The 27,369-nt window shown below is 44.7% G+C and overlaps 4 protein-coding genes and 1 pseudogene across 36 annotated transcripts in view; all 5 read left to right on the top strand.

The window, feature by feature from the left end:
* Positions 1-5,093, top strand: part of ZNF320 (zinc finger protein 320) — a 34,675-nt gene extending 29,582 nt beyond the window's left edge. For 22 of the 28 annotated variants that reach the window (XM_065535876.2, XM_065535895.2, XM_065535896.2 and 19 more), the window contains one exon: positions 2,321-5,093. In XM_065535876.2, coding sequence (XP_065391948.1) covers positions 2,321-3,624 — 1,304 coding nt within the window. In that variant the 3' untranslated portion in view covers positions 3,625-5,093. Of the gene's footprint in view, positions 1-576; positions 671-2,320 lie in introns of all 28 variants that reach the window. The other 6 variants (XM_074024595.1, XM_074024594.1, XM_074024597.1 and 3 more) reach the window with 3 other exon arrangements.
* Positions 2,363-23,568, top strand: LOC141409132 (uncharacterized). 3 transcript variants are annotated; one of them, XM_074024625.1, is made up of 5 exons: positions 2,363-3,774; positions 10,160-10,237; positions 11,740-11,974; positions 14,320-14,445; positions 22,403-22,711. In XM_074024625.1, the coding sequence occupies exons 2-5, from the start codon at positions 10,175-10,177 to the stop codon at positions 22,693-22,695; spliced, it is 717 nt and encodes a 238-aa protein (XP_073880726.1). In that variant the 5' UTR covers positions 2,363-3,774; positions 10,160-10,174; the 3' UTR covers positions 22,696-22,711. The 3 variants fall into 3 exon arrangements, with proteins under 3 accessions (XP_073880726.1, XP_073880725.1, XP_073880727.1); XM_074024624.1 differs by lacking the exon at positions 11,740-11,974 and having other exon boundaries at positions 22,403-23,568; XM_074024626.1 differs by lacking the exon at positions 14,320-14,445.
* LOC141409134 (uncharacterized) lies at positions 14,552-16,631 on the top strand (annotated as a pseudogene).
* Positions 23,013-27,369, top strand: part of LOC102135034 (zinc finger protein 525) — a 21,218-nt gene continuing 16,861 nt past the window's right edge. For 2 of the 4 annotated variants that reach the window (XM_065535868.2, XM_065535871.2), the window contains exons 1-3: positions 23,097-24,235; positions 25,417-25,535; positions 26,275-26,362. In XM_065535868.2, the coding sequence (XP_065391940.1) occupies positions 26,348-26,362 (15 nt within the window). In that variant the 5' untranslated portion in view covers positions 23,097-24,235; positions 25,417-25,535; positions 26,275-26,347. Of the gene's footprint in view, positions 24,236-25,416; positions 25,536-26,274; positions 26,363-27,369 lie in introns of all 4 variants that reach the window. The other 2 variants (XM_074024586.1, XM_074024585.1) reach the window with 2 other exon arrangements.
* The window catches only part of ZNF600 (zinc finger protein 600), a 99,594-nt gene continuing 98,530 nt past the window's right edge, over positions 26,306-27,369 (top strand). The window contains exon 1 of the mRNA XM_074024492.1: positions 26,306-26,362. The gene's annotated coding sequence lies outside the window, so the exon portion shown is untranslated. The remainder of the gene's footprint in view (positions 26,363-27,369) is intronic.

The following is a 27,369-nucleotide window of genomic DNA, read 5'->3' as shown; positions in this document are numbered from 1 at the left end:
TTACACTCCAGCCTGGGTGACAGAGAAACTCGAACTGAAAAACAATGAAAAAGGAAGTAGCTTAAACTGGGAGGCTTAAGACAGAGACATTTATTTCTCATGAATTTGGAAAGTGGGAAATCCAAGAGCAAGGTGCCAGCCAAATTGGTTCCTGGTGAGAGCCTTCTTCATGGTTTAGCCCAGCCATCTCCCTGCTGTGTCCTAATATGGTGGAAAGAGGAACAGGCAATCAGCTCTTTAATGTCTCTTTATAAATGCACCGGTCCTATTCACGAGTAGTCAACACCCATGACTCAGTTCTCTCAAGTCTGCATCTGCAGGAACTTCCTATTAGAGAATACCAAATCTACCAAAGATTATTTGAGAAGTAGTTATTTATCTTATTTTATTTTTTTGAGATGGAATCTCATCTTGTTGCCTAGGCTAGAGTGCAGTGGCCCGATCTTGGCTCACTGCAACCTCAGCCTCCCGGGTTCAAATGATTCCTGCCTCAGACTCCCAAACAGCTGGGATTACAGGCACCTGCCACCACACCCAGCTAATTTTTTTTTTTTTTTTTTTTTAATGTATTTTTAGTAGAGATGGGGTTTCACCATTTGTTCCAGGCTGGTCTTGAACGTATGATCTCATGATCCACCTGACTCAGCCTATCAAAGTGCTAGGATTACAGGTATGTGCCACCGTGGCCGGCTGTTAGTCAGTTCTTATTCCTTATAATGCTGTGTATTTTCTTCACTTCATACTTCAGAAGGTAGTGATCTTAACACGTATTTCAGTTCTTATGTTGTGTACTGGTGGTAACTACAAGTTTTGGCTTTTTTCTTAAGAGGGAATTGTTTAGAATTCTGTAGGCGGTATAAATTGACTTATTTTCTTTCTTGTTTTATCATGGGTTGCAATATTTTATTGATTTTTATGAGTTTTTGGTGTGTGGTATGCAATATAACTGACACATTCTCTTCATTAATGTCACAAAGTGCCGCTGGGCACAGTGGTTTATGCCTGTAATCCCTAGGACTTTGGGAGGCCAAGATGTGTGGATCACCTGAGGTCAGGAGTTCGAGACTAGCCTGGCCAACATGAAACCCCATCTCTGTTAAAAGTACAAAAATTAGCTGGGCATAGTGACGCATGCCTGTAATCCCAGGTGCTCGGGAGGCTGAGGCAAGAGACTTGCTTGAACTCAGGAGGCGGAGGTTGCAGTGAACCAAGATTATGCCATTGCACTCCAGCCTGGGTGACAGAGTGAGACTCCATATCAAAAAAATAAAAATACAAAAATGTTTTTAAAAAAGTCACAATGTGCCTGTTCCACATGGATATAGGTAATTTTGTAACAGTTATTCAGAAAGATATGGTATTAAAATTTTCTTTCTTTTTTTTTTTTTTGAAACAGAGTCTCACTCTGTTGCTCAAGGTGGAGTGCAGTGGTGCGATCTCAGCTCACCACAATCTTTGCCTCTCGAGTTCAAGTGATTTTCCTGCCTCATCCTTTCAACTAGCTGGGATTACAGCCACCCATGACCAGGCCCGGTTACATTTTGTATTTTTAGTAGCCACGTTGGCCAGGCTGGTCGAACTCCTAACCTGAGGTGATCTGCCTGCCTCGGCCTCCCAGAGTACTGGGATTACAGGTGCGAGCTACCACCCCCTGCCTTTTTTTATTTTCTGAGACGGAGTCTTACTTTGTCACCCAGGCTGGAGTGCTGTGGTGTGATGTTGGCTCACTTCAACCTTTGCATCTTGGTTTAAATTGATTCTTGTGCCTCAGCCTCCCGAGTAGCTGGGATGACAGGGTGGGCCACCACACCTGGCTAATTTTTGTAATCTTGTCAGTGCTATGATTGTTTGATAATACAGAATTTCCATTGATTTTGATTATCCTTACAAGAGCTTGTTGCGGATTATTTACCAAAATAGTACATTGTCTGGTTTTTTAGCATTTATTTGTATATACTAAATATACTATATATATGAAGAATATATATTTTTGTCTTCATTGATGTGACAGTGATATGTTTTTTGTGCAGTGTGATACACTTTAGGGTCACAGTGGAAAAATACTCCTTACTTTAGGCTTACACATATTTGTGCCCTGTCAGTGTTTTGTCATGATATTGGAAATAGGCTTCTATAAAAATGATTTGAAGTACATGTAATCGGTCTTTATTTATTAAAGAATCTACTTGTTTTGTGTTCCTAAATTTTGAAGCTCATGTTTGGGAAGTTTAAGTATTTTTGTGTGTGTGATATTTACACATTTCAGTATTATATACCATCTGTACTTAATTGGAAACCTATTGGTGTTTATATTTTGTAGATATCTCTTCCAAATGCATGATGAATACATTGTCGTCAACAGGGCAAGGCAATACAGAGGTGTTCCACACAGGGATATTGCAAAGACAAGCAAGTTATCACATTGGAGTATTGTGCTCCCAGGAAATTGAGAAAAACATTCATGACTTTGTGTTTCAGTGGCGAGAAGATGAAACAAATGACCATGAAGCACCCGTGACAGAAATCAAAAAGTTGACAGGTAGTACAGACCGATATGATCAAAGGCTTGGTGGAAACAAGCCTATTAAAGATCAGCTTGGATCAAGCTTTCATTTGCATCTGCGAAGACATAGGAGAATTCATACTGGAGAGAAACCATACAAATGTAAGGTTTGTGACAAGACTTTTAAGCATGATTCACACCTGGCACAACATACTAGAATTCATAGGGGAGACAAACATTACACATGTAATGAATGTGGCAAGGTTTTTGATCAAAAAGCAACCCTTGCATGTCACCATAGAAGTCATACTGGAGAGAAACCTTACAGGTGTAATGAGTGTGGCAAGACCTTCAGTCAGACGTCACACCTTGTATACCATCATAGACTGCATACTGGAGAGAAACCTTACAAGTGTAATGAGTGTGGCAAGACCTTTGCTCGAAACTCAGTCCTTGTGATTCATAAGGCAGTTCATACTGCAGAGAAACCTTATAAGTGTAATGAATGTGGCAAGGTTTTTAAGCAACGAGCAACCCTTGCAGGACATCGTAGAGTTCATACTGGAGAGAAACCTTACAGATGTGAAGAATGTGACAAACTTTTCAGTCGCAAATCACATCTTGAAAGACATAGGAGGATTCATACTGGAGAGAAACCATACAAATGTAAAGTTTGTGACAAGGCTTTCCGGAGTGATTCACGCCTTGCAGAACATCAGAGAGTTCATACTGGAGAGAGACCTTACACGTGTAATGAATGTGGGAAGGTTTTTAGTACAAAAGCATACCTTGCATGTCATCAAAAACTTCATACTGGAGAGAAACTTTACAAATGTGAAGAGTGTGACAAAGTTTACATTCGCAAATCACACCTTGAAAGACATAGGAGGATTCATACTGGAGAGAAACCTCACAAGTGTGATGAGTGTGGAAAAGCCTTTAATTCACCCTCACACCTCATTAGGCATCAGAGAATCCATACTGGACAGAAATCTTACAAATGTCGTCAGTGTGGCAAGGTCTTCAGTCTGAGGTCACTCCTTGCAGAACATCAGAAAATTCCTTTTGGAGACAATTGTTTCAAATGCAATGAGTACAGCAAACCGTCAAGCATTAATTGACATTAGAGTCAAATCAGCCTGGACCTGAGTTTGAGTTGACTTAACATTGAGTTCAAGCATTAATTGACATTAAACTGTTTATGTTAAGAGAATTGAGCCAGGCACGGTGGCTCACACCTGTAATCCCAGCACTTTGAGAGACCAAGACAGGTAGGTCACTTGAGGTCATGAATTTGAGACCAGCCTGGCCAACAGATGGGAGCCACTTTTCCCAGCCTGTATGTTCTTTTATTTATTCTTTTAAGATGGAATCTTGCTCTGTTGCCCATGTTGGAGTACAGTGATGTGATCTCGGCTCACTGCATCCTCCACCTCCCAGGTTCATGCGATTCTCCTGCCTCAGTCTCCCAAGTAGCTGGGACTACAGGCTCCCGCCACCATGCCTGGGTAGTTTTTTGTATTTTTAGTAGAGACGGGGTTTCACTGTGTTAGCTAGGATGGTCTTGATCTTCTGACCTTATGATCTGCCCGCCTCCACGTACCAAAGTGCTGAGATTACAGGTGTGAGCCCCCGTGCCTAGCCTGTTTTTTGTTTCTTTAACAAAAATTTATAGAAATTTCTCTGAGTATTGTGTTGAATCTAAATCACATTCGGTTATATAATCATGTATCAATATTATTCCATTCAATATGGCTTGTATCTCTATACATGTTTTTAGTCATTTTGATCAATGTAGATTTCAAGGTAGAAATTTCTCACCTTTTTATGTTTATTCCTAAGTATTTCTTACTTTAAGTTCTTTAGCAATTGAAAGTGTTTTTAAATTTTCTTTTAAAATTGTTTATTGTTAATGTATGGAGATTCAACTAGTTTTTGCTGCTATTATTCTGTTCTGCAAATCCAATGCATATGTTTATTAGTTCCAGTTGCATTTTGGTTGACTCTGTGATTTTCTACACAGAAGATCATGTCATCTACAAACTATTATAATTTTACTTCTTTCTTTCTGATTTGGATGAGTTTGATTTCTTTTGCTATTTCGTGGCTCTGGCTAGGACAGCCAGTATTGATTGAATAGAAGGGGTGAGAGCATTCTTGCATCATGTGAGATCCTACAGGAAGAGCATTCCATTTTCCCTGATTGGTTATTTCCACTGTGGTTGTTTCATGCATGGTCTTTCTATTGTTGAGGTAAATGTCCTTCTGTATCTATTTTGCTTAGGATTTCCATGATGACTGGATGTTGAATTTTGTGAAATGCTTTTTCTCCATGTATTGAGATGATGTGGTTTTCATCTTTCATTCTCTTCAAGTGGAATATCACATTGATTTGCTTGAATATGTTGAACCATCCTTGCATCTCAGAAATAAGTGGCACTTGAATATCTACAATCCTTTTTCTATCCTCTTGAATACAGTTTGCTAGTACAAGGGGTCTTCAGGAAGTTCATGGGAAAATACACATTATGAGAAAATTGTGCATGATGTCACATTTTTTGCACCAAAATAAACTGGTACAAATCTGTTACAACATGTCTGAACAGGCTGTAGTTTGAGGAACTCACATGGGTAACACATGAGTTTGAAAAGAGACTCATTCAAAGCAATGTGAATTCTGCTAAAGTTGAAACAAGAAATATCAAATTTACGATGAAACCAGATGCAGTGGCTCAGGCCTGTAATACCAGCACTTTCAGAGGCTGAGACAGGTGGGTCACATGAGCCCCTGGTACTCAAGACCAGCCTGGACAGAATGGTGAAACCCCCTTCTCTACAAAAAATACATAAATTAACTGGGCATGGTGGCACATGCCTGCTGGTTCAGCTTCTGTGGAGACTGCAGTGGGAGGATGGCTTGAGCCTGGGAGGTCGAGGCTGCAGGGAGCCATGATCATGCCACTGTACTCCAGCGTGGGTGACAGAGACAGATAGTGTATCAAAAAATGAATTTGGTAAAGTTTGAGTAGAGGGACAATGAAATCATTGATGCTTTATGAAAAGATTATGGGGACGATGCCCGAAAGAAATCACCGGTTTGTAAATGGATAAGTCTTTTTAAGTTGGGAAAAGACAGTGTTGAAAGTGATGCACAGGCTGGGCGCGGTGGCTCACACCTGTAATCCCAGCACTTTGGGAGGCCGAGGCAGGCTGATCATGAGGTCAGGAGATCGAGACCATCCTGGCTAACACGGTGAAACCCTGTCTCCACTGAAAATACAAAAAATTAGCCAGGCATGGTGGTGGGCTCCTGTAGTCCCAGCTACTCAGGAGGCTGAGGTAGGAGAATGGCGTGAGAAGGAGCTTCCACCTTTTCCTTCTCCCAGCTTCCATCTGGGAGGTGGAGCTTGCAGTGAGTCGAGATTGTGCCACTGCACTCCAGCCTGGGCGACAGAGCAAGACTCCATCTCAAAAAAAAAAAAAAAAAAAAAAGAAAGAAAATGATGTACAGAGTGGCAGACAGACCATCCACATCAGTTTTGTAGGTACAACTGTCAAAAGAAGACACTGGAGAAGAGCCAAGGTGGGTCTATAAGGAATTGCACATGAGACGGCACACATATTTATGCTGTCTGAGGATCCAATCACGTTACCATATCAAGCTGGAAATGTCACCACTATCTGCAGAGTTGGACGTGTTTTATTGAGAATGATTTTCTTCTCTCTGGATCTGTTATGAACACCTTGGTTGGCTGGGTTCAGTAATAAATATGTGAGACTTTTCATTTTAAAAAAGTCAAATTACTTAATTCTGTAGAGTATTTTAAATTCTGTTTTTTTTGAGATGGACTCTTCTGAAAATTTTCTCATCTTCTCTAACCCGGTTCATGACAGACCCTTGGACTTTACTGTTATGGAAAATCTATATAAAACAGTATCAGTGTGTCAAAGCATTATGGCTGTCACAAGCTTGTGAAAGGAAAATCAAAATTAAGCCAAAGAGAAAAGTCAATCTGGGAACCGCGTCAGGCAAACCTGCCTTCCATTTTATTCCTAAACAAGATAGCTACAAATATTTTTTTTAAAAGCTACGTATGCCTCTCCCAAACTGGAAGCCTCAAGATCTCCACCCTAAAATAGTTCTGTTGAATTTCACCCTGGCAATATAAACTAATAGCTTATCTTTCCAGGTGTGGGACAGAACCCATGCCTCTGCACACCTGAGACAAATGCCTATCCGATTGCTTTCACTGCCCTATAGTGTATGTAAAAATGCAGGGTCACTGAGCCAGTCTAAGGCATAAGTGACTATTCCTCCTCCCCCCTCACATATAAATTGTGTATTTAGTGAAAGGCTGCCCAAAGACTCAAAGAATGTGATTGTTACCTACCTGTGACCCAGAAACTCCCCAATTCCAGTTATTCTACCTTTCCAGACCGGACCAATGTATGTGTGTATTGACTGCCGTCTTGTGTGTCGTAAAATGTGTGAAACCAAACTGCAGCCTAAACGCCTTGGGCACACATCATCAGGACCTCCTGAGGTTCGTGTTAATTGGCCTTAGAGGCCCCCTGTCCCCAGACCCAGGACGCATGTGTTTCCTTTTTCTTCATTTCTATTAAAGATGGGTCTCATTCTGTTGCCCAGGCATGTGAGCGGTGACAGGATCAGAGCTCACTGAAGCTTCAATCTCCTGGGTTCAAGGGATCCTCCCACCTCAGCCTCCAAAGTACCAAGGAACACAGCCATGTGCCACTGCACTGGGCAAATTTTTGTGTTCCTGGTAGAGATGGGCTTTCATCATGTTGCCCAAGCTGGTCTCAAATTCCAGGGCTCGAGCGATACAGCCATATTGGTCTCCCAAGGTGCTGGCATTACAGCCATGAGCCACCAGCCCAACGTGTTTCTTAATTTAAAAAAAAAAAAAAAAAAAGGCCAGGTGCTGTGGCTCATGCCTGTAATCCCAGCACTTTGGGAGGCCAAGGTGGGCGGATCGTCTGAGATCAGGTATTTGAGAACAGCCTGGCTAACATGGTGAATCCTCATCTTGACTATAATATAGAAATTAGCTTGGTGTGGTGGCAAGTGCCTGAAATGCCAGCTACTTGGGAGGCTGAGGAAGAAAAATGGCTTGAATTTGGGAGGCGGAGGTTGCAGTGAGCTGAGATCGTGCAACTGCACTCTCGCTGGGCAAGAGCGAGACTCTGCCTCTAAAATAAAATAATATAAATAACTGCTTCTCATAAGAGCTTTGGTAGATTCTTATGAAGTCACATCATTGTTTTGCAACTATGATATGTGTTCAAAATATTCTTCTATGACCCCACATTTCATTAGATATATTTTTTTAACCATTTTAAAACTGATTTTCTCTGAAATTTGTTGTGTTCAGTTTGCATTGAGGACTGCATGCTTTCTAGTCTGTATCATAATTGGAAACATTTTCTGGTACCTGATAAATGATTTTAGGTTGTTTCAATGTGTACTTGATAAAGATATCAAGGAACTTTTTCTTTATGCTGACATCAAAATTTAGCTGAAGTAGCCTATTATTCCATTTTCTTTCTTTATGTCATCTGATTAAATGGTGAACCGTGAGCTGCTAAGTAAATGTTCCCCTCAAGTTCCTCTGATCCATAATGTTCTTTGCAGATGTTGAAGGACGGGAAGGATTGACTTGGAACCTTGTTCCAGCAGAGCGCATGTGTTCATGAAGAAAACATTTGCTCAGATCTCCTTTGTACCGCTGCCTCTCTTTCCGTATTTTAAACACCTATAGCTATGTGTTCCCAATCGTGTTTATTTTGAAGATATTACTCTGATTTTTCTGGGAAAATAATTACATGTTTAGGATTCATGCCATCAGAACCTTAGACATTGAAAGGCATTTCATTTGCTCAGGTATATAAAATTGTCCTGGAATTTTTTTTTTTCTTTTTTTGAGACGGAGTGTCACTGGGTCACCCATGCTTTAGTGCAGTGACACAATCTTGGTTCACTGCAACCTCTGCCTCCCAGGCCCAAAGGTCCACCCCAGTCAGCCCCTCAAATGGCTGAGACCACAGATGCACACCACCACACCTGGCTAATTTTTTGTACTTTTGGTAGAGACAGAGTTTCACTGACCCCTGAAATACTTCGCCAAATAGTGTGTGGCTTTTCCTGTAGGAGAGGGTCATGCTCAGCTGTAATTTCAATTTTAAATGGATTCCTGTCCTCCCAAAATGTAAAAATCACAAATACCAGAATGGAAAAAAAACGAGATTAGACTCAAATCATCTTGAACTTATTTTTGTCTCTTTCCACATCCACTGCTTTTCCTAATCTCATCTCACAGCTTTAACCCACCTACCCGTGTCCCCTGCAGGCCTCTCCCCTGAGCTCTACAATCCTGTGTCCAGTTGTCTCCTCAGCTTTCTGCTGGGACATGAAACAGGCATCTCCACCTTCATGTATCCATAAGTGACTTCCTGAACCCCTAAACACGTTCCCTTACAGTCCTACACGTCTCAGATGAGGGTGACGGTGTACTTCTGGAAACTTAGCCAAACTTGACAGCATTTATTTTAAGTATGGGAGATAAATTGCATTATTTGTAAGTGTTGTCATTTATAATGTAAAGAGAAATTTCCATGTATACATAAAAGGAAAGAGAAAATACATGATTTCCAAACTTCTTTTGAGGTGTGAGAGAAAAATGTTTCAAGACCTCATCCTTATGGATCTGGGCCCCCACGACTCCTCTGACTTCATCTCCTGCCTGGGTCCTCCTGGCTTCCTCTGCTCCAGACACGCAGGCTTCTTTCCTTTTTCTGGGACTGAGGTTGCTCCTTTCTCAGGGCCTTCACCTAGGATGTCCCTCTGCCTAGGATTCTTTGTCCCCTCAGCTGCAAGTGACAAGCAGCGTTTCTTCCCTAAGTCTTTGTTCTGACATCATTTTTTCTACGGAAACTTTTGTGATCACCCACAGTCCCCCGTTTGACATGGAAGCCCCACCTTCACCCCCACCTCTGGTCCATGTTGCCTGTTCTGTGTGATTCTTTTTGCTCCTTTGCTATTCACTGGATCCTGGTGGGAACAAGTCCCCAAGCAGACAGCAGAGCCAGAAGGTGGGGCTGTGCTGGGCTGGCGCCCTCTGAGTGGAGCTCAACCCTGACTTCACATTAGAATTCTCAGGCATTTTGCAAATACATCTTTTATGCTGTTTTATCAGAGATTGCTATTATCATAGATTTAAACCCACCCTCAGTAATATTTACTATGGTGCTGGTGATTCTCATCTGTTTCCAGCATTGAACATCAAGGCAGTTTCCTCCATGTTGAGAGCTGAGATCAGCCTGTGATCCACAGGGAGGTGAGGGGCTGTGCTCTGTGTGGGGTTTGGTTAGGGCCAGATCTGTGCCCTGGAGATCTGTGTCCTGCTGCAGCGTGTGTGTGTGTGGACTATTCCAGGAGGGGAGCAAGATCTGAAAACGGGTCAAAATTAGCCTTGTAGATCTTCCCGTGGCACGTTCTTATCTCTGCATGATCTCGGGTGCAGTGGGCAGCAGAGGACACTCTTTCTCCCGGGTGAGGTCTCCCCTGTGTGTGTGTTTTGTCACAGGAAAGGAGGGAGTGGTTTCTAAACATTAAATCTCTGATTTTTTCACACACAGGATTTCCAAAGACTCATGTTACATGAGGAAGCCACCAAGAAGAGCAAAGAAAAGGATCCAGGGATGGCTCTTCCTCAGGTGAGTGATATTCCTCGGTGGATTCTGCTGCCTCTTTCCTTTCTGAAATGCCAGGTGTTGTGGTAGCCAGTCTGCTGTGAGTCTGAAGCGTCCTGCCTCACACGTTTGCTCGCACTCACCCATGCCTTTTCTCAGTCCTTGTCATCTTCACTTAAATTCCATCTCCTATAACCTAGTGAATGAGCTTGGGAAGAGGCTCCCCTGGGCATGGTCCTGGGAAGGGCTCACACGAGACATGGATGGAGATGGGGTGAGGGTCCCGTGCTGTCAGTGATGTTGGGCAGCAGGGATTGTTCAGGGGCCACATCTGGATGCACGTTTAACTCTTTGTGGACCAGATCAGAGAAACTGTATATGAAAGTCATACATTGTGGGGGAAAAAAAAGAGAGACCAGACTGTTACTGTGTCTATGTAGAAAAGGAAGACATAAGAAACTCCATTTTGATCTGTACTAAGAAAAATTCTTATGTTTTGAGATGCTGTTAATCTGTAACCTTAGCCCCAACCCTGTGTTCACAGAAACATGTGTGTATTGAATCAAGATTTAATTGGTCTCAGGCTGTGCAAGATGTGCTTTGTTTAAAAAGTTCTTGCAGGCAGTATGGTTTGTGAAAGGCATCACCATTCTCCATTCTCGATTAACCAGGGACACAATGCACCAAGGAAAGCCGCAGGGACCTCTGCTCAAGAAAGCCTGGGTATTATCCAGGTTTCCCCCACTGAGACAGCCTGAGATATGGCCTCGTTGGGAGGGAAAGACCTTACAGTCCGCCCGCCCAACACCTATAAAGGGTCTGTGCTGAGGAGGATGAGTGAAAGAGGGAGGCCTCTTTGCAGTTGAGATCACAGGAAGGCATCTGTCTCCTGCTTGTCCCTGGGAATGGAATGTCTCAGTGTAAAACCCGACCGTACATTCTATTTACTGAGATAGGAGAAAACCGCCCTATGGCTGTAGTGAGACATGATGGTGACAATACTGCTCTTTACTGCACTGAGATGTTTGTGTAAAGTCAAACATAAGTCTGGCCTACGTGCACATCCAGGCACAGCACCTTTCCTTAAACTTATTTATAACCCAGAGTCCTTTGCTCACGTGTTTTCCTGCTGACCCTCTCCTCACCATTACCCTATAGTCCTGTCACATTCCCCTCGCCGAGATAGTAGAGATAGTGATCAATAAACACTGAGGGAACTCAGAGGCTGACGCTGATGCAAGTCTTCACTTGCTGAGCGCTGGTCCCCTGGACCCTCTTTTCTTCCTCTATACTTTGTCCCTGTGTCTTATTTCTTTTCTCAGTCTCTTATCTCCACCTTGCGAGAAATACACACAGGTGTGGAGGGGCAGGCCCCCTTCAGCATATTAATATGCACTGGTATCTGGTAAATTCTGGAAAAGGAGACAAACTACAGAAGATACTTTGCGTCTGACTTTGTAATGCATTTGAAGCTACACTAGTGAGTCACTATGTCTCTGACTCCAAACTTTTTTTTAATGAGACAGGGTGTCACTCTGGGGCCCAGTCGGGAGTGCAATGGAACCATTCTATTAACAGCAGCCTCAAATTTGTGGGCTCAAGTGATCGTCACATTCGCCTCCCAAGGAGCTAGGATGACAGGCATGTGCCACCACACCAGGCTAATTCTAATTTCAGAGAAGATGAGAATGAGAGCTGTGTACAGAATGAGGGAGGGAAACAGTGATGAAGATGAAGGGGGACCCTGGGTGCAGATGAGCGGTGAGTTGATTGGATGTGATGATGAAGTGATGACGTGTTGCTTCCTCTGTTTGTAACGTAATGAATTTAAGTCCCTCTGGTCCATAATATTATCTGCAGGTGTTGAAGGATGGGCTGGACTGACTTGGAACCTTGGTTTAGCAGAGCCCATGTGTTCATGAAGAAAACATTTGCTCAGATCTCATTTCTACAGCTGCCTCTTTTTCAGTGTTTTAAGCACCTAGAGCTATGTGTTCACCATTTTTCAGTGTTTAAAGCACCTGCAGCTCTGTGTTCACAATGTGTACATTTTGAACATATTTCTGTGATTTTTCTGGGAGTGAGTAATTACATGTTTGGGATTGATGTCATTAGAACCTTAGACCTTGAAAGAAGTTTCTTTTGCTCAGGAATATACAAGATGGTTTTGGAATTTTTTTTTCTCGAAGTGGCATGTCACTCTGTCATTAAGGCTGGAATGCAGTAACACAGTCTTGGATCACTGTAACCTCTATGTCCCAGGCTCAAGCATCCCAGGCATCAGCCTCACAAGTAGCTGGGACCACAGATGTGTGCCAGGAAGCCTGGCTAATTTTTTGTATTTTTGGTAGAGATGGGGTTTCACCATGTTGGAGAGAGGGAGAGAGAGAAAATGTCACTCTGTGGCTTAGTTCTGGAGTACAATGGCACAATGTTGAGTTTACAGCAGCCTGAAACTCTGGGCTCAAATAATCCCCACTTTAACCTCCCAGAGAGCTTGAATGATAGGCGTGTGTCACCCCATGCAGCTAATTGTTTTATTTATTTATTTATTTATTTATTTATTTATTTATTTATTTTGAAATGGAGTCTCGCTCTGTTGCCCAAGCTGGAGTGCAGTGACGGGATCTCAGCTGACTGCAACATCCACCTCCTGGGTTCAAGCAATTCTCCTACATCAGCCTACTGAGTAGCTGGGATTACAGGCATGCATCACCATGCCTGGCTGATTTTTTTGTGTTCTTAGTAGAGATAGGGTTTCACTATATTGATCAGGCTGGTCGGGAACCCCTGACCTTGTGTTTTTTTCACCTCAGCCTCCCAAAGTGCTGGGATTACAGGCCTCAGCTACCATGCCCAGCCAGACTTTGCACTTTTAATAACTTGGAATGGATTGGAAAGTGGAGATACACATCAGTGATACAGCATGCTTTATCACATCATTGATTTTATGTATTTATTTATTTTTGAGGTGAGTTTCAATCTGTCACTCAGGCTGGAGTGCAATAGTGGGATTTTTTTCTCACTGTAGCCTCCACCTCCTGGATTACAGTGATTCTGTTGCCTGAGCCTCTTGAGTAGCTGGGATTAGAGGTGCACGCCACCACGTGTGTAACACCGTGATGTGATGTGTGTGCATGAATACGTGGATGGATAAGCCCATGGTGTATGTAGAAAACTCAACATTTGTAATAAGTTTTTATTTATAATAATTGTAATGATTTTAAGTATTTTCCATTGTTGTCAACTATCACAATAATGAGTAGGGACTGGATGTGGTGGCTCATGCCTGCAATCCCAGCACTTTGGGAGGCCAAGGCTGGTGGTCAGGAGTTCAAGACCAGCCTGACCAAAATGGTGAAACTCTTGTCTCTGCTAAAAATACAAAATTTAGGATGGGCGCAGTGGCTCACGCCTGTAATCCCAGCACTTTGGGAGGCCGAAGTGGGAAGATCACAAGGTCAGGAGATTGAGACCATCCCAGCTAACAAGGTGAAACCCCATCTCTAATAAAAATACAAAAAAAATTAGCCAGGCATGGTGGTGGGCACCTGTAGTCCCAGCTACTAGGGAGGCTGAGGCAAGAGAATGGCGTGAAACTAGGAGGCGGACCTTGCAGTGAGCGGACAGGGAAGACTGTCTAAAAAAAAAAAAAAAAATTCCATCTTCTATAACCCAGTGACATGAGTTTCCATAGAGGCTGCACTGGGCATTGTCCTGGGAAGGGCTCACACCAGCCATGGGTGGAGACGGGGTGTGGGCCTCATGGTGTCAGTGCTGCTGGGTAGCTGGGATTGTTCAGGCGCCACATTTGGATGCATGTTTAGCTCTGTGTGGACTGGATCCCAGAAACTACACATGAAAGTCATACATCAATGTGCACTGATAGCTCGTACAATCTGGAAAAGGAGACTAATAAAGGGAGATATTTTGTTTATGATTTTGTAATGCATTTGAAGCCAAACTTTTTTTTTAAATTCAGAAATACCTTAATGTGGATTTGTCAGAACATATTCTTTGATCAAATTGATACTTAATCTCATTTTGTGTGAAGGTGACAACTCACTCCTCCATAATGTTTTATGTAAATGTGTTTTTCATTTTAGGAACACTTGACTTTCAGGGATGTGGCTATAAAATTCTCTTTGGAGGAGTGGAAATGCCTGGACCCTGCACAGAGGGCTTTATACAGGGCCGTGATGTGGGGAACTATAGGAACCTGGAGTCTGTGGGTGAGGAAAGTGTCCCTCCAGACATGAGGAATCTGTCCTTGTATATCTTGGCTATTCCTGGTTTTGTATTCTCTTTTGTGATTTTGCCCCATACCTGCTTTTGATGTACATAGCTGGGATTACAGGAACACGCCACCATGCCCAGTGAATTATTTTGTATCTTTAGTGGAGACAAGGTTTTGCCATGTTGGCCAGGCTTGTCTCGAACTCCTGACCTCAATACCCGCCCACCTCAGCCTCCTAAAGTCCTGGGATTACAGGCTTGAGCCACCGTGTCTGGCATTGTTCTTTTTTTTTTTTTTTTTTTTTTTTTTTGAGACGGAGTCTCGCTGTGTCTCCCAGGCTGGAGTGCAGTGGCGTGATCTCGGCTCACTGCAAGCTCCGCCTCCCGGGTTCACGCCATTCTCCCGCCTCAGCCTCCCAAGTAGCTGGGACTACAGGCGCCCGCCACCACACCCTGCTAGTTTTTTTTGTATTTTTAGTAGAGACGGGGTTTCACCATGTTAGCCAGGATGGGCATTGTTCATTTTTAACAAGAAAAACTTTGTTCAGTTTGTTGTGGGATCAACCCTGAACAGTTACAATTTTCATCAATCTTACTGAGGGAGCTTGTGAGGATGAATGAGATGCCCATATTTTAGTTTTTTTTTGTTTTTTTTTTTTGAGATGGAGTCTTACTCTGTAGCCCAGGTTAGAGTGCAGTGGCATGACCTTGGCTCACTGCAACCTCTGCCTCCTGGGTCCCGGTTTAAGCAATTCTCCAGCCTCAGTCTCCTGAGTACCTGGGATTACAGGCCTATGCCACTGTGCCCAGCTAATTTTTGTATTTTTAGTAGAGACAGGTTTTCACCATGTTGGCCAGGATGGTCTTGAACTCCTGACCTCGTGATCCGCTCACCTTGGCCTCCCAAAGTGCTGGAATTACAGGGGTGAACCACCGTGCCTGGCCTTCCCATATTTTAGTTCTACTGTCATTTGTTTAAGACACAGTGGCTTTCAACTTGTTCATTTCTATGTATTATACGTTCATTTTTTTGTGGTAAAAAGTTCGAGACCAGTCTGGCCAGCATCGCAAAACCCTGTCTCTACTAAAAATACAAAACTTAGCCAGGTGTGGTGGTGTGTGCCTGCAATCCCAGCTACTCGAAAGGTTGAGGCAGGAGAATTGCTTGAGCCTGGGAGGCAGTTTGCAATGAGCCGAGTCACAGTGGCTTTCAACTTGTTCATGTCTTTTCAGCAGCGCAATCTCAGGTCACTGCAATCTCTACCTCCCGGGTTCAAGTGATTCCCCTGCCTCAGGCTCCAGAACAGCAAGGGACTACAGGCACAAACCACGACACCCGGCTAATTTTTTGTAATTTTGTTCACAAGGCAATTCATACTGGAGAGAAACTTTACAAATGTGAAGAATGTGACAAAGTTTTCAGTTGCAGATCACAACTTGCAATGCAAAGGAGAATTCATACTAGAGAGAAGCCATAGAAATGTAAGGTTTGTGACAAGGTTTTTGGGCTCCATTCACTCCTTGCAGAACATACTAGAATTCATACTGGAGAGAAACCTTACTAGTATAATGAGTGTGGCAAAGCCTTTAGGGTAAGGGCATCGCTTATTCACCATCAAGCAATCCATGGTGTAGTGAAACCTTACAAATGTAATGATTGCCACAAAGTCTTTAGTAAAACTACACCGCTTGCAAATCATTGGAGAACCCACAATGAAGAGAGATCTTGCAAGTGTGATAAATGTGGCCAGTTTTTCAGACATCGTTCTTACCTTGCAGTTCATCAGTGAGCTCATACTGGAGAGAAACCTTACAAATGTGAAGAATGTGACAAAGTTTTCAGTCGCAAATCACACCTTGAAAGACATAGGAGAATTCACACTGGTGAGAAACCATACAAATGTAAGGTTTGTGACAAGGATTTTGGGTGTGATTCACACCTTGCAGGACATACTAGAATTCACACTGGAGAGAAACCGTACAAGTGTAATGAGTGTGGCAAAGCCTTTAGTGGGCAGTCACCACTTATTCACCATCAGGCAATGCATGGTGTAGGGAAAGTTTACTAATGTAATGATTGTCACACAGTCTTCAGTAATGCTACAACCATTGCAAATCATTGGATAATCCATAATGAAGAGAGATATTACAAGTGTAATAAATGTGGTAAATTTTTCAGACATCATTTGTAACTTGCAGTTCATCGGTGAACTCATGCTTAGAAAGAAACCTCACAAATGTCATGATTGTGGCAAGGTCTTCAGTCAAGCTTCATCCAGTGCAAAACATAGGATAATTCATGGAGGAGAGAAACCTCACAACTGTGATGATAATGGCAAAGCCTTCACTTCACGTTCACAAGACATTAGCCATCAGAGAATCCATACTGGACAGAAATCTTACAAATGTCATAAGTGCGGCAAGGTCTTCAGTCTGAGGTCACTCCTTGCAGAACATCAGAAAATTCGGGCCAGGCGCGGTGGCTCAAGCCTGTAATCCCAGCACTATGGGAGGCCGAGACGGGCGGATCACGAGGTCAGGAGATCGAGACCATCCTGGCTAACCCGGTAAAACCCCGTCTCTACTAAAAAAAATACAAAAAACTAGCCGGGCGAGGTGGCGGGCGCCTGTAGTCCCAGCTACTCTGGAGGCTGAGGCAGGAGAATGGCATAAACCCGGGAGGCGGAGCTTGCAGTGAGCTGAGATCGCGCCACTGCACTCCAGCCTGGGCGACAGAGCGAGACTCCGTCTCAAAAAAAAAAAAAAAAAATTCATTTTTGAGATAATTGATGCAAATGCAATGAGTGTAGCAAACAATCAAGTATTGTCATTAGAGCCAATTCAGCACTGATTTGAGTTTGAGCTGATTTAACATTGAGTTCAAGCATTAATTGATGTTAAAGTGTTTAGGTTAAGAGGATTGTGCTGGGTGCAGTGTCTCATGCTTGTAATCCCAGCATTTTGGGAGGCCAAGGCAGTTAGATCACTTGAGGTCAGGAGTTTGAGATCAGCCTGGCCAACAGATGTAAGTCACTTTTCCCAGCCAGTTTTTTGTTTCTTTAACACAATCTGATAGGGATTTTTATGGGTATTGTGTTGACTCTAAATCACATTGGGTTATATAATCATTTAACAGTATTAATTTTTCCAATTCATCAATATGGTTTTATGTCTGTCTATATATGTTTTAAATCATTTTGATCAATGTTTGTGGATTTCAAGGTACAAATGTCTCATCTCTTTGCATTTATTCCTTAGTATTTCTTACTTAAATTTCCCTAGCAAATGGAAGTGTTTTCTGAATTTTCTTTTAAAATTGCTGATTGTTAATGTATGGAAATTCAACTAACTTTTGGTGCTGATATTGTATTCTGCAAATCCACTGAATGTGTTTATTATTTCCAGTAGTATTTTGGTTGACTCTTTGGAGTTTTTACACAGAAGATCATGTCATCTACAAACAAATACAATTTTCTTTCTTTCTAATTTGGATGAGTTTTCTTTTTTTCTTTTTCTTTTCTTTTTTTTTTTTTTTTTTTTTTGAGACGGAGTCTCACTCTGTTGCCCAGGCTAAAGTATAGTGGCATGATCTCGGCACATAACAAGAGAGTAGTGTCTCCATAATTGTGCTTAGAACTCTGTGGTGCATGAGTGGAAAAACTATTAAACAGAATCCTAGGAGAGCTAGAATGACGAAGTTTAAGTCCAGTAAACCTAGCCAGACGTGTTCCTTACTGCTCACGCATGAGTCACGTTCTTAAGATGTTTACAGTTAAGGAAAGCAGCTTAATAGTACCTGCAAGAACAAACTCCTACAGAAACACAATGTCCAGATGACCCAATATCCCATGACAATGTATGCTTCTAAGATAATTACAGCCATGCTTTCAAGTACTTGCACACTAAAATACTAAAATACCAAGGATAGCTTTTTTTTTTTTTTTTTTTTTTGAGACGGAGTCTCGCTCTGTCGCCCAGGCTGGAGTGCAGTGGCCAGATCTCAGCTCACTGCAAGCTCCGCCTCCCGGGTTCATGCCATTCTCCTGCCTCAGCCTCCCGAGTAGCTGGGACTACAGGCGCCCGCCACCTCGCCCGGCTAGTTTTTTGTATTTTTTAGTAGAGACGGGGTTTCACCAGGTTAGCCAGGATGGTCTTGATCTCCTGACCTCGTGATCCGCCCGTCTCAGCCTCCCAAAGTGCTGGGATTACAGGCTTGAGCCACCGCGCCCGGCCTTTTTTTTTTTTTTTTAAATGCAGGTTCACGCTTGTCGTCCAGACTGGAGTACAATGGCACCATCTTGGCTCACTGCAACCTCCGCCTTCCAGGTTCAAGCAATTCTCCTGCCTCAGCATCCTGAGTAGCTAGGATTACAGGCATGTGCCACCACGCCCAGCTAATTGTTGCATTTTCAGTAGAGACGGGCTTTCACCATGTTGTCCAGGCTGGTCTTGAACTCCTGACCTCAGGTGACCCCCCCGACTTAGCCTTTCAAAGTGCTGGGATTACAGGTATGAGCCGCCGCGACCAGTCAAGAATAGCTTTAAATCAACAAAGTGATAGGTTTTGTTAGACTGTCAGCCAACCAGCAGGTAGACATATCTTAGTTTTACCTAGGCACCTATGTAAAAAAAACTTAGGCCGGGTGCGGTGGCTGACGCCTGTAATCCCAGCACTTTGGGAGGCCGAGGTGGGAGGATCACGAGGTCAGGAGATTGAAACCATCCTGGTAACACGGTGAGACCCTGTCTCTAGTAAAAATACAAAAAATTAGCTGGGCTTGGTGGCGGGCGCCTGTAGTCCCAGATACTCAGGAGGCTGAGGCAGGAGAATGGCATGAGCCCACGAGAAGAGGCTTGCAGTGACTGGAGATCGCGCCACTGCACTCCAGCCTGGGTGACAGAGCGAGACTCCGTCTCAAAAAAAAAAAAAAAAACTTAAAGAAGAGGCATTTCCTTTGTTTTTGAGGACGCCCTACTGTGTAACTGGTAGCGTTTTTTTTGTTTGGTTTTTGTTTTTTTGTTTTGTTTTCTGAGATGGAGTCTTGCTCAGGTGTGAGCCACTGCACCCAGTTATATTTATTATTATTTTTTTATTATTTATTTTTTGTTTTTGAGACGGAGTTTCACTCTTGTTGCCCAGGCTGGAGTGCAATGGCACGATCTTGGCTCACCACAACCTCCGTTTCCTGGGATCAGGCAATTCTCCTGCCTCAGCTTCCTGAGTAGCTGGGAATATAGGTGCGTGCCAACAGGCCAGGGTAATTTTTGTATTTATAGGAGAGACGAGGTTTCTCTATATTGGTCAGGCTGGTCTCAAACTTCAGACCTCAGGCCATCTGTCCTCCTTGACCTCCCAAAACGCTGGGAGTACAGGCTTGAGCCACTGTGCCTCGCCTGAAGTGGTATTTTTAGAGAGTAACTAAAACTTTTTTCAGCTTAATGACCCAGAGATGTATTTCTGCAGGACTTGGGAGCGCTCCTTGTAAGGCAAACTACAAGGGAGATAGTACCTCTATCTCAGTAGGAAGTTAAATAATTCAAACATCAAATATTTCCAATTTAAAGCTACGGACATTTAAATAATTCTGAGCCTTGAGAGGAACGTGGTCATGCAACCTGAGTCCAATGGCATGCAGGTGCAACTTCTAAGAATTTTGCTGGCCAGGTGCGGTGGCTCGCGCCTGTAATCCCAGCACTTTGGGAGGCTGAGGCCGGCGGATCACTTGAGGTCAGGAATTAGAAACCAGCCTGGCCAACACGGTGAAACCCTGTCTCTACTAAAAATACAAAAGCATTAGCCAGGCATGGTGGCGCGTGCCTGTATTCCCAGCTACTTAGGAGGCTGAGGCAGGAGAACTGCTTGAACCGGAGAGATGGAGGTTGCAGTGAGCCAAGATCGTGCCACTGCACACCAGCCTGGGTGACAGAGCAAGACTCTGTACCAAAAAAAAAAAAATGCAATAAAATTTAGTTTCCTTATACCAATTAAAAAAAAAAAAACAGTTTTCCTGTAAATAATTAGGAAGACTAAGCAGCCCCAGAGATAAGACCTCGTGGCATCGTTGTCCCTTCTTCTGGAGTGATAAAATAACCTTCCTTGAAGTCTATCAATCCGTCACCAATCAGGTTGCTGCAGCCGATGCACTGGTCTTGAATGGAAAATGTGGTGATTCCGCTAAAGCTTCTTTTTCCCTGTGTGTGAAACCTTAACGTCTCTACTTGGGAACAGGGCCCCCCTTCATTTGGAATTGAGGTTTCCAGGTGGCTGTCCTCAAGCTTTGTGTTCAAATAAAGTCTATAATTAATCATGTATTCTAAATTTTATTATTTACTGCTGACATCAGTTCCTGTCGGATTGTAGGAGCCTCACCAGAGAGGGCACCTGTCGCCACGTTGTAAAACTCACACTTGTCAAAAAGACATGGGTTAAAGTATTTCCCCTCCCTCTGCATGAAGCTAACTAGCTGACACAGATGGTCACCTCCATTACCAAGTAGAGCCACGATGAACTATGTGTGACCAAGAATGTTGTCAAGTCCTCTTCCCTGAGGACTGATTAGTGTTTATCTTGAAAACATGTACTTAATGGGTTGCATAGAACAGTGAAGTTTTTTTTCTGTCTTTTCAACCTCTCAGGTCTTTGCCTCTATTTCCCATCACATTCTGGTCTAAGGCTTATTTATTAATAAGATGGTTTTTATTTCTTTCTCTTTTGTCGTGAAGATGATTTCTCATTTCGGGGAAGATATTTTAGTTTTCAATTGTATTTTCACAACATTTAAAAAGCGAAGTAAAGAGTATTTCTTGGACCAGGCACAGCGACTCACTCCTGTACTCCAAGCACTTTGGGAGGCCAAGGCAGGCGGATGACTTGAAGTCAGGAGTTCGAGACCAGCCTGTCCAACATGGTGACAGCCCATCTCTACCTAAAATACAAAAATTAGCCGGGCATGGTGGCGCGCGTCTGTAATGCCAGCTATTCCGCAGACTGAGGCAGAAGAATCGCTTCAACCCAGGAGGCAGAAGCTGCAGTGAGCCGAGATCTCGCCACTGCACTCCAGCCTGGGCGACAGAGAAATACTATGTCTCTCTCTCTCTCTCTCTCACACACACACACACACACAAGAAAAAAAATGGAAATAAAAAGGAGAAAGTAATAGATCTCTTTTACAAACGTGCTGGCACAACTAACTGGATATTCACATGGAAAAGAGTAAGGTATCCCTATCTCAGGCAAGGAAATTTTTTTTTTTTTTTTTTTTTTTTTCCTGCGACAGAGTCTGGCTCTGTCGCCCAGGCTGGAGTGCAGTGGCGAGATCTCGGCCCACTGCAAGCTCCACCTCCCGTGCTCACAGCATTCTCCTGCCTCAGCCTCCTGAGTAAGCTGGGACTATAAGCGCCGGCCACCACGCCCGGTTAATTTGTATTTTTAGTGGAGACGGGGCTTCACCGTGTTAGCCAGGATGGTCTCGATGCCCTGACCTCGAGATTCACCCGCCTCAGCCTCCCAAAGTGCTGGGATTACAGGCGTGAGCCACCGTGTCCTAATCAAAATTTTATTAAAAAAAAAAAAAAAGCGGGAGGGAATGTTACTTTGTCGCCCAGGCTGGCCAGGACCCCCAGGCTCAGCGATTCTCCCGCTACTGCTTCCTGAGTAGCTGGGACCTCAGGCTCCCGCTCCCACGCCCACGCCCGCGCCCGCATCCCTGCTGTGTTTAAGCAGTAGGTAGTGACCTCACTCCTCCCTGGCCTGAGCACTCCGTCCCTCATCCCAGGCGGTGGCCCTAGGGAAGTCTCTGAAGCTGAGCACAGGGTGGACTCTCCCTCCTGAGTGAATGGAGAATAGAAAGGGAGAGGATTTCTATTCTGTCCTGTGGGCCGTCAGCATGAAATCCTACGTTCCACCCAGGCAGGGCTTTGCATTTTACATTCTGGTTTGCATCCTTCTTCCAGACTATTCCAGGGCTTTTGAATCATCCTTCTGCCTTCCTGGCTGCTCTCGCCGCCAAAACCCGGAGAACAGGGACTGGAAGGACCTTGACAGACACACAGGTCCCGCTCCGGCCCCGCCCTCTGCCGGTTCTAAAGTGCAAGTTCTCTCCGCTTCGCCCCCGCCCCTACTTCACCCAGGCCCCGCCCACACCTCACCCAGGCCCCGCTCACCTCCTCGTTGGCTCCACCCAGGCCTGGTTTCCGTCTTGCACGTCCAGATTCGCGCAGACCAGGAAGCGGATCCCGTGGAGTGACCGTCACACCGCAGCGGTGAGTTTTGCTCTGTGCTGTATTAAGTCTGCGCTCCCCAGGTCCCCGGCACTTCTGTACATGGGATGTGGGGTCCCCACAGACCTGGAAGTTCTCGTCTTTCTTCCTTCACTCAGAGCAAATGGAGATGTTCTCCTGGGGGTCCGGAAGTCCCTTCTTTTTGGGTTTAAAGTCACCCTGAGGCTGATCCCGTCCTGGGTCTTTCTGCTACAGCGTATACACTTCCTATGGCGTAGTTTTCTTGCTAAAAACCGTTTTTGACGCCTTCCGCACTGCGCTTTTAACAATCCTCACCCGAGAGGTGTTTTCCCACCCTGCGCGTCTCCCAGCCTCACCCTCGTCAATTCCTGGAGCACAGCACCGTGACCCCAGTAGCGGGGAGGACGCGTTCTCTGGTCCTGGGATCCTGCAGATCCCACCCTTGTCTGAAGGCGTCGTTGCCCCCCCACCTCCCTCCTCATGCTGGGCCCCGCTGCTCCCCAGGTCTTCCCTCCGCAGTCACCGCTTCCCCTGAGCCCGCACTGTAGAGGTGCCCGGTGCCTGTCCTGTGATATGGGGTGTTCTTGCCTGCCCAGATTCAGCTCTTGGAAAATGTGCTCCTCCGAGATGCCGGCGTCTTACTCCAAACCCTCGTGTGATTGTGTGGGCCAGCAGGATCAGGAGACAGAGAGAGGGACTGAGAGAGCAGTAGAAAACCAGAGGCAGAGAAAAGAAGAATGAGGAAGACCCATACAGATGGCAACGTAGAGGATGGGTGAGGGATTTGCCAAGAGACAGCAAAAGTGAAAAAAAGATAAGAAAGCAGGAGGAGAAAAGCAACTGCAGAAATGTAGAGAACAGCTAGATGTACAGAGAAATGAAGGACAGACAACAAGGTAGTGAGGGGAGCAGCAAAGAGGGAGGCTCAGAGTGAGGGAGAGGAGGAGGCATTTGGAGCCAGGGCAGACAGAGCAGAGTGATGCTGGTGGCAAGGAGAACAGAGGGAGAACCACAGCAGGGAGGATACCTGGGGATCTGGGGTGCCAGATTGGGGACAGGGGGTTATAACAGGGAAGAGAGAATTTAACAGGGAGAACAGAGGATGCGCAGAGATGGGAGAAGAGGCAGAAATCTATGGAGATTGAGGACGATCTAAAGCTTGGGGAGAAGGAGCAACTAGAGGTTAAATAAGTTGTGACGATGGAGCCCGGGTAATTTTTGTATTTTTAGTAGAGACAGGATTTCACCATGTTGGCCAAGTTGGTCTCAAACTCCTGACCTCAGGTGATCCACCCACCTCCACCTCCCAAAGTGCTGGAATTACAGGTGTGAGCCACCGCAGCTGTCCACCCATGTATTCTTGATTGAAAAATTTGCTTATGTCCTAGTTCTGCAGCTGACCCTGTTTCCCTGTTTTCAAGGTCAATAGCTGTGTGTTTACACTTCTGCATTTTATAAATGTTACTGAGATTTTCTTCTAAGGAAGAATTCAATGTTGGCTGTCAGTTTCATCAGAACCTTTCCAAAGAATTTTCTTTAACCCAGGTAGGTGAAAGATGCTTCTCTAAATTTAAGGATGGAATAAGAACAACCCATCCCATTAGCCCTTCCAGGCCCCCATGTAAGAATTCAGGCACACCTTCTCACTCATCTCAGACCTTCTCAGGGTAACTTGGTGAAAATGTTTCCCGCTCTGAGCCCGGGTGAGCCTCCCTGCAGCTTGGCGATGAAGGGCTAGACCAGAAAAGCTCAACCTGAGTGACCCTGACCCCTGAAATGATTGGCAAAATAGAGGCAGTGTGTGGGCATGGCTTTTTCTCTGGGAGAGGGGAGTGCCCAGTTGTAATTAGAATTTTCTGCCGGGCGCGGTGGCTCAAGCCTGTAATCCCAGCACTTTGGGAGGCTGAGACGGGCGGATCACAAGGTCAGGAGATCGAGACCAGCCTGGCTAAATACGGTGAAACCCCGTCTCTACTAAAAAATACAAAAAACTAGCCGGGTGAGGTGGCGGGCGCCTGTAGTCCCAGCTACTCGGGAGGCTGAGGCAGGAGAATGGCATAGACCCGGGAGGCGGAGCTTGCAGTGAGCTGAGATGCGGCCACTGCACTCCAGCCTGGGCGACAGAGCGAGACTCCGTCTCAAAAAAAAAAAAAAAAAAAAGAATTTTCCATGGGATGCAGTAAACCAAAAATGAAAAAAAAAAAAAAGAAGAAGAAGAATGGAAGAAACAGAGTGGTAGACTCAGAAACAGAGACCATCTTCAGAGGCCTTTGTCTGTATGAGGATATCACAGCTACGTCTAAAGCAGGTTGTGTCAGTCCCTGGCAGGGAACCCTCCACTGGCTTCCCGTGTTCCCCGGGACAAAAGTCCAGCTCCTCACTGTGGCTCTACAGCCCTGTGTCCAGGGTCCCTGCCAGTGTCCAGCCTCCTCCTGGGAGCTTACCCTCCTCTCCCGACTCCCTCTGCCCCAGTCACATTTGCTTTTCTCTTTTTTCAAACATCAAAACCCTTCCTGTCTCAGGTCGTTGTCTCCGCTTTTATTCTATGTTTCTAAATGAAGATGGCACTGTCCCTTTCTCCTTCAGGTCTAGGCTCAGAGATGCCTCCCATGGCCTCCCACCCCCATCTGAAGTTCCCTCTGCCTGTCAGTGTCTATTACATTACTCAAGTTTTCTTATCTCTGTGTCAATCCCATCAGAAATGTACTTTTTTTTTTTTTTTTCAGACTCTCACTATGTCCTCCAGGCTGTGAGTGCAGTCTCGTGATCTTGGCTCACTGCAACCTCTGTCTCCTGGGTTCAACTGATTCTTCTGCCTCAGCCTCCCAAGTAGCTGAGATTACAGGTGTGTGCCTCCACACCCTGCTAATTATTGTATTTGTATTTTATTTTATTTTTGAGTCTTACTCTGTCGCCCAGGCAGTAGTGCAGTGGTGCAGTCTCAGGTCACTGCAGCCTCCACTTTCCAGGTTCAAGAAATTATCCTTCCTAAGCCTCCTGAGTAGCTGGGATTACAGATGCCCACGAAGCTCGGCTACTTTTTGTATTTTTAGTAGAGACAGGGTTTCTCCCTGTTGTCCAGGCTGATCTCGAACAACTGACCTCAAGTAATCCACCTACCTCTGCCTTTCAGAGTGCTAGTATTACAGGCATGAGCCACCATGCCTGGACCAGTTTTTGTATTTTTAGCAGAGACAGGGTTTCTCCATGTTGGCCAGGCTGGTCTCAAACTTCTGAGCTCAAGTGATGCTTCCACCTCAGCTTCCTAAGTAGCTAGGACCACAGACACACAGACGTGCACCACCATACCTGGCTAAGTTTTTGTATTTTTGGTAGAGTTTTCCTCAAGGGGAGCTCATCCCAGCCCAGCTCCCCACAGCTGAAGTGTGTGTGTGTGTGTGTGGGGGGGGGCTTCTCCAGGAGGGGAGCGGGAGTTTTCCTGTAGGAATTTTTTGTTCCTGATGCACTGGGCAGCAGAGGGGACCGTATTTCCTCAGGGTGAGGTGTCCTTTGTATGTGTCATTGTGTTACAGGGAGGGGGATGTGTTGATTCTGAGCCATAAACGCATATTTTTAACATTCAGGATTGACTGCTAAAGACTCTTGGTCCATGAGGAAGAAACTCGGAAGAGGAAGAGGAAAGCAAAGGAGTCAGGGATGGCTCTTCCTCAGGTGAGATGATATTCTTGGTGGATTGTTCTGTCTCCTTCCTTTCAGAAACGCTGGGCCTTGGAGTTGGGAATCTTCTCTGAGTCTGAAACGTCCTGCCTGACAGGTTTGCTCACACTCACCCATGCCTTCCCTCAGTCCCTCCCATCTCGCTTGGATTCCATCTCTCGTGACCCAGTGACATGAACTTGGGAAGAGGCGGCACTGGGCATGGGCCTGGGAAGGGCTCACACCAGACATGGATGGAGACGGGGTGAGGGTCCCGTGGTGTCAGTGCTGTTGGGCAGCAGGGATTGTTCAGGGGCCACATCTGGATGCTCTGTCAGCTCTCTGTGGACCAGGATTAGAGCAGCTGCCAATGGAAGTCACGTATTAATGTGCACAAAGTACGTGGTAAATTCTAGAAAAGGAGACCAATAAAAGAAAATCTTTACTCCCTGATTTTGTACCACATTATTAGGTAATTGAGTGAGTTACTAAGTTTCTGACTCCAAAAATCTTACTAATTAGAATGGAAAGTTCATACATAGACATGAATAACACATGAATGATTCCTTTATTATTATTATTATTATTTGAGGCAGTATTTTGCTCTTGTTGGCCAGGCTGGAGTGCAATGGCATGATCTCAGGTCACTGCAACCTCCGCCTCCTGGGTTCAAGCGATTCTCCTGCCTCAGCCTCCCAAGCAGCTGGGATTAAAAGCATGTGCCACCACGCCCAGCTAATTTTGTATTTTTAGTAGAGACGGGGTTTCTCCATGTTGGTCAGGCTGGTCTCAAACTCCCGACCTCAGGTGATCCACCCACATTGGCCTCCTAACGTGCTGGGATTACAATTGTGAGCCACCGTGCCTGGCCTATTCCTTCATTATTTTAAGAATATGAAATCAATGTAAATAATAGGAGGAGATTCGTTAAACTATTCTTAGCACATTAAGCTCATGAAGACAGTGGTGTCACTGTGGAAAGGCTTGTGAAACAAGTGTTTTGGTAAAAATGTTTACAATTT

Source organism: Macaca fascicularis, chromosome 19, assembly GCF_037993035.2.
Source record: "Macaca fascicularis isolate 582-1 chromosome 19, T2T-MFA8v1.1".
Lineage (NCBI taxonomy): Eukaryota > Metazoa > Chordata > Mammalia > Primates > Cercopithecidae > Macaca > Macaca fascicularis.
The sequence above is the reverse complement of the archived record's forward strand: the minus strand, read 5'-3'. Positions and strand labels throughout refer to the sequence as shown.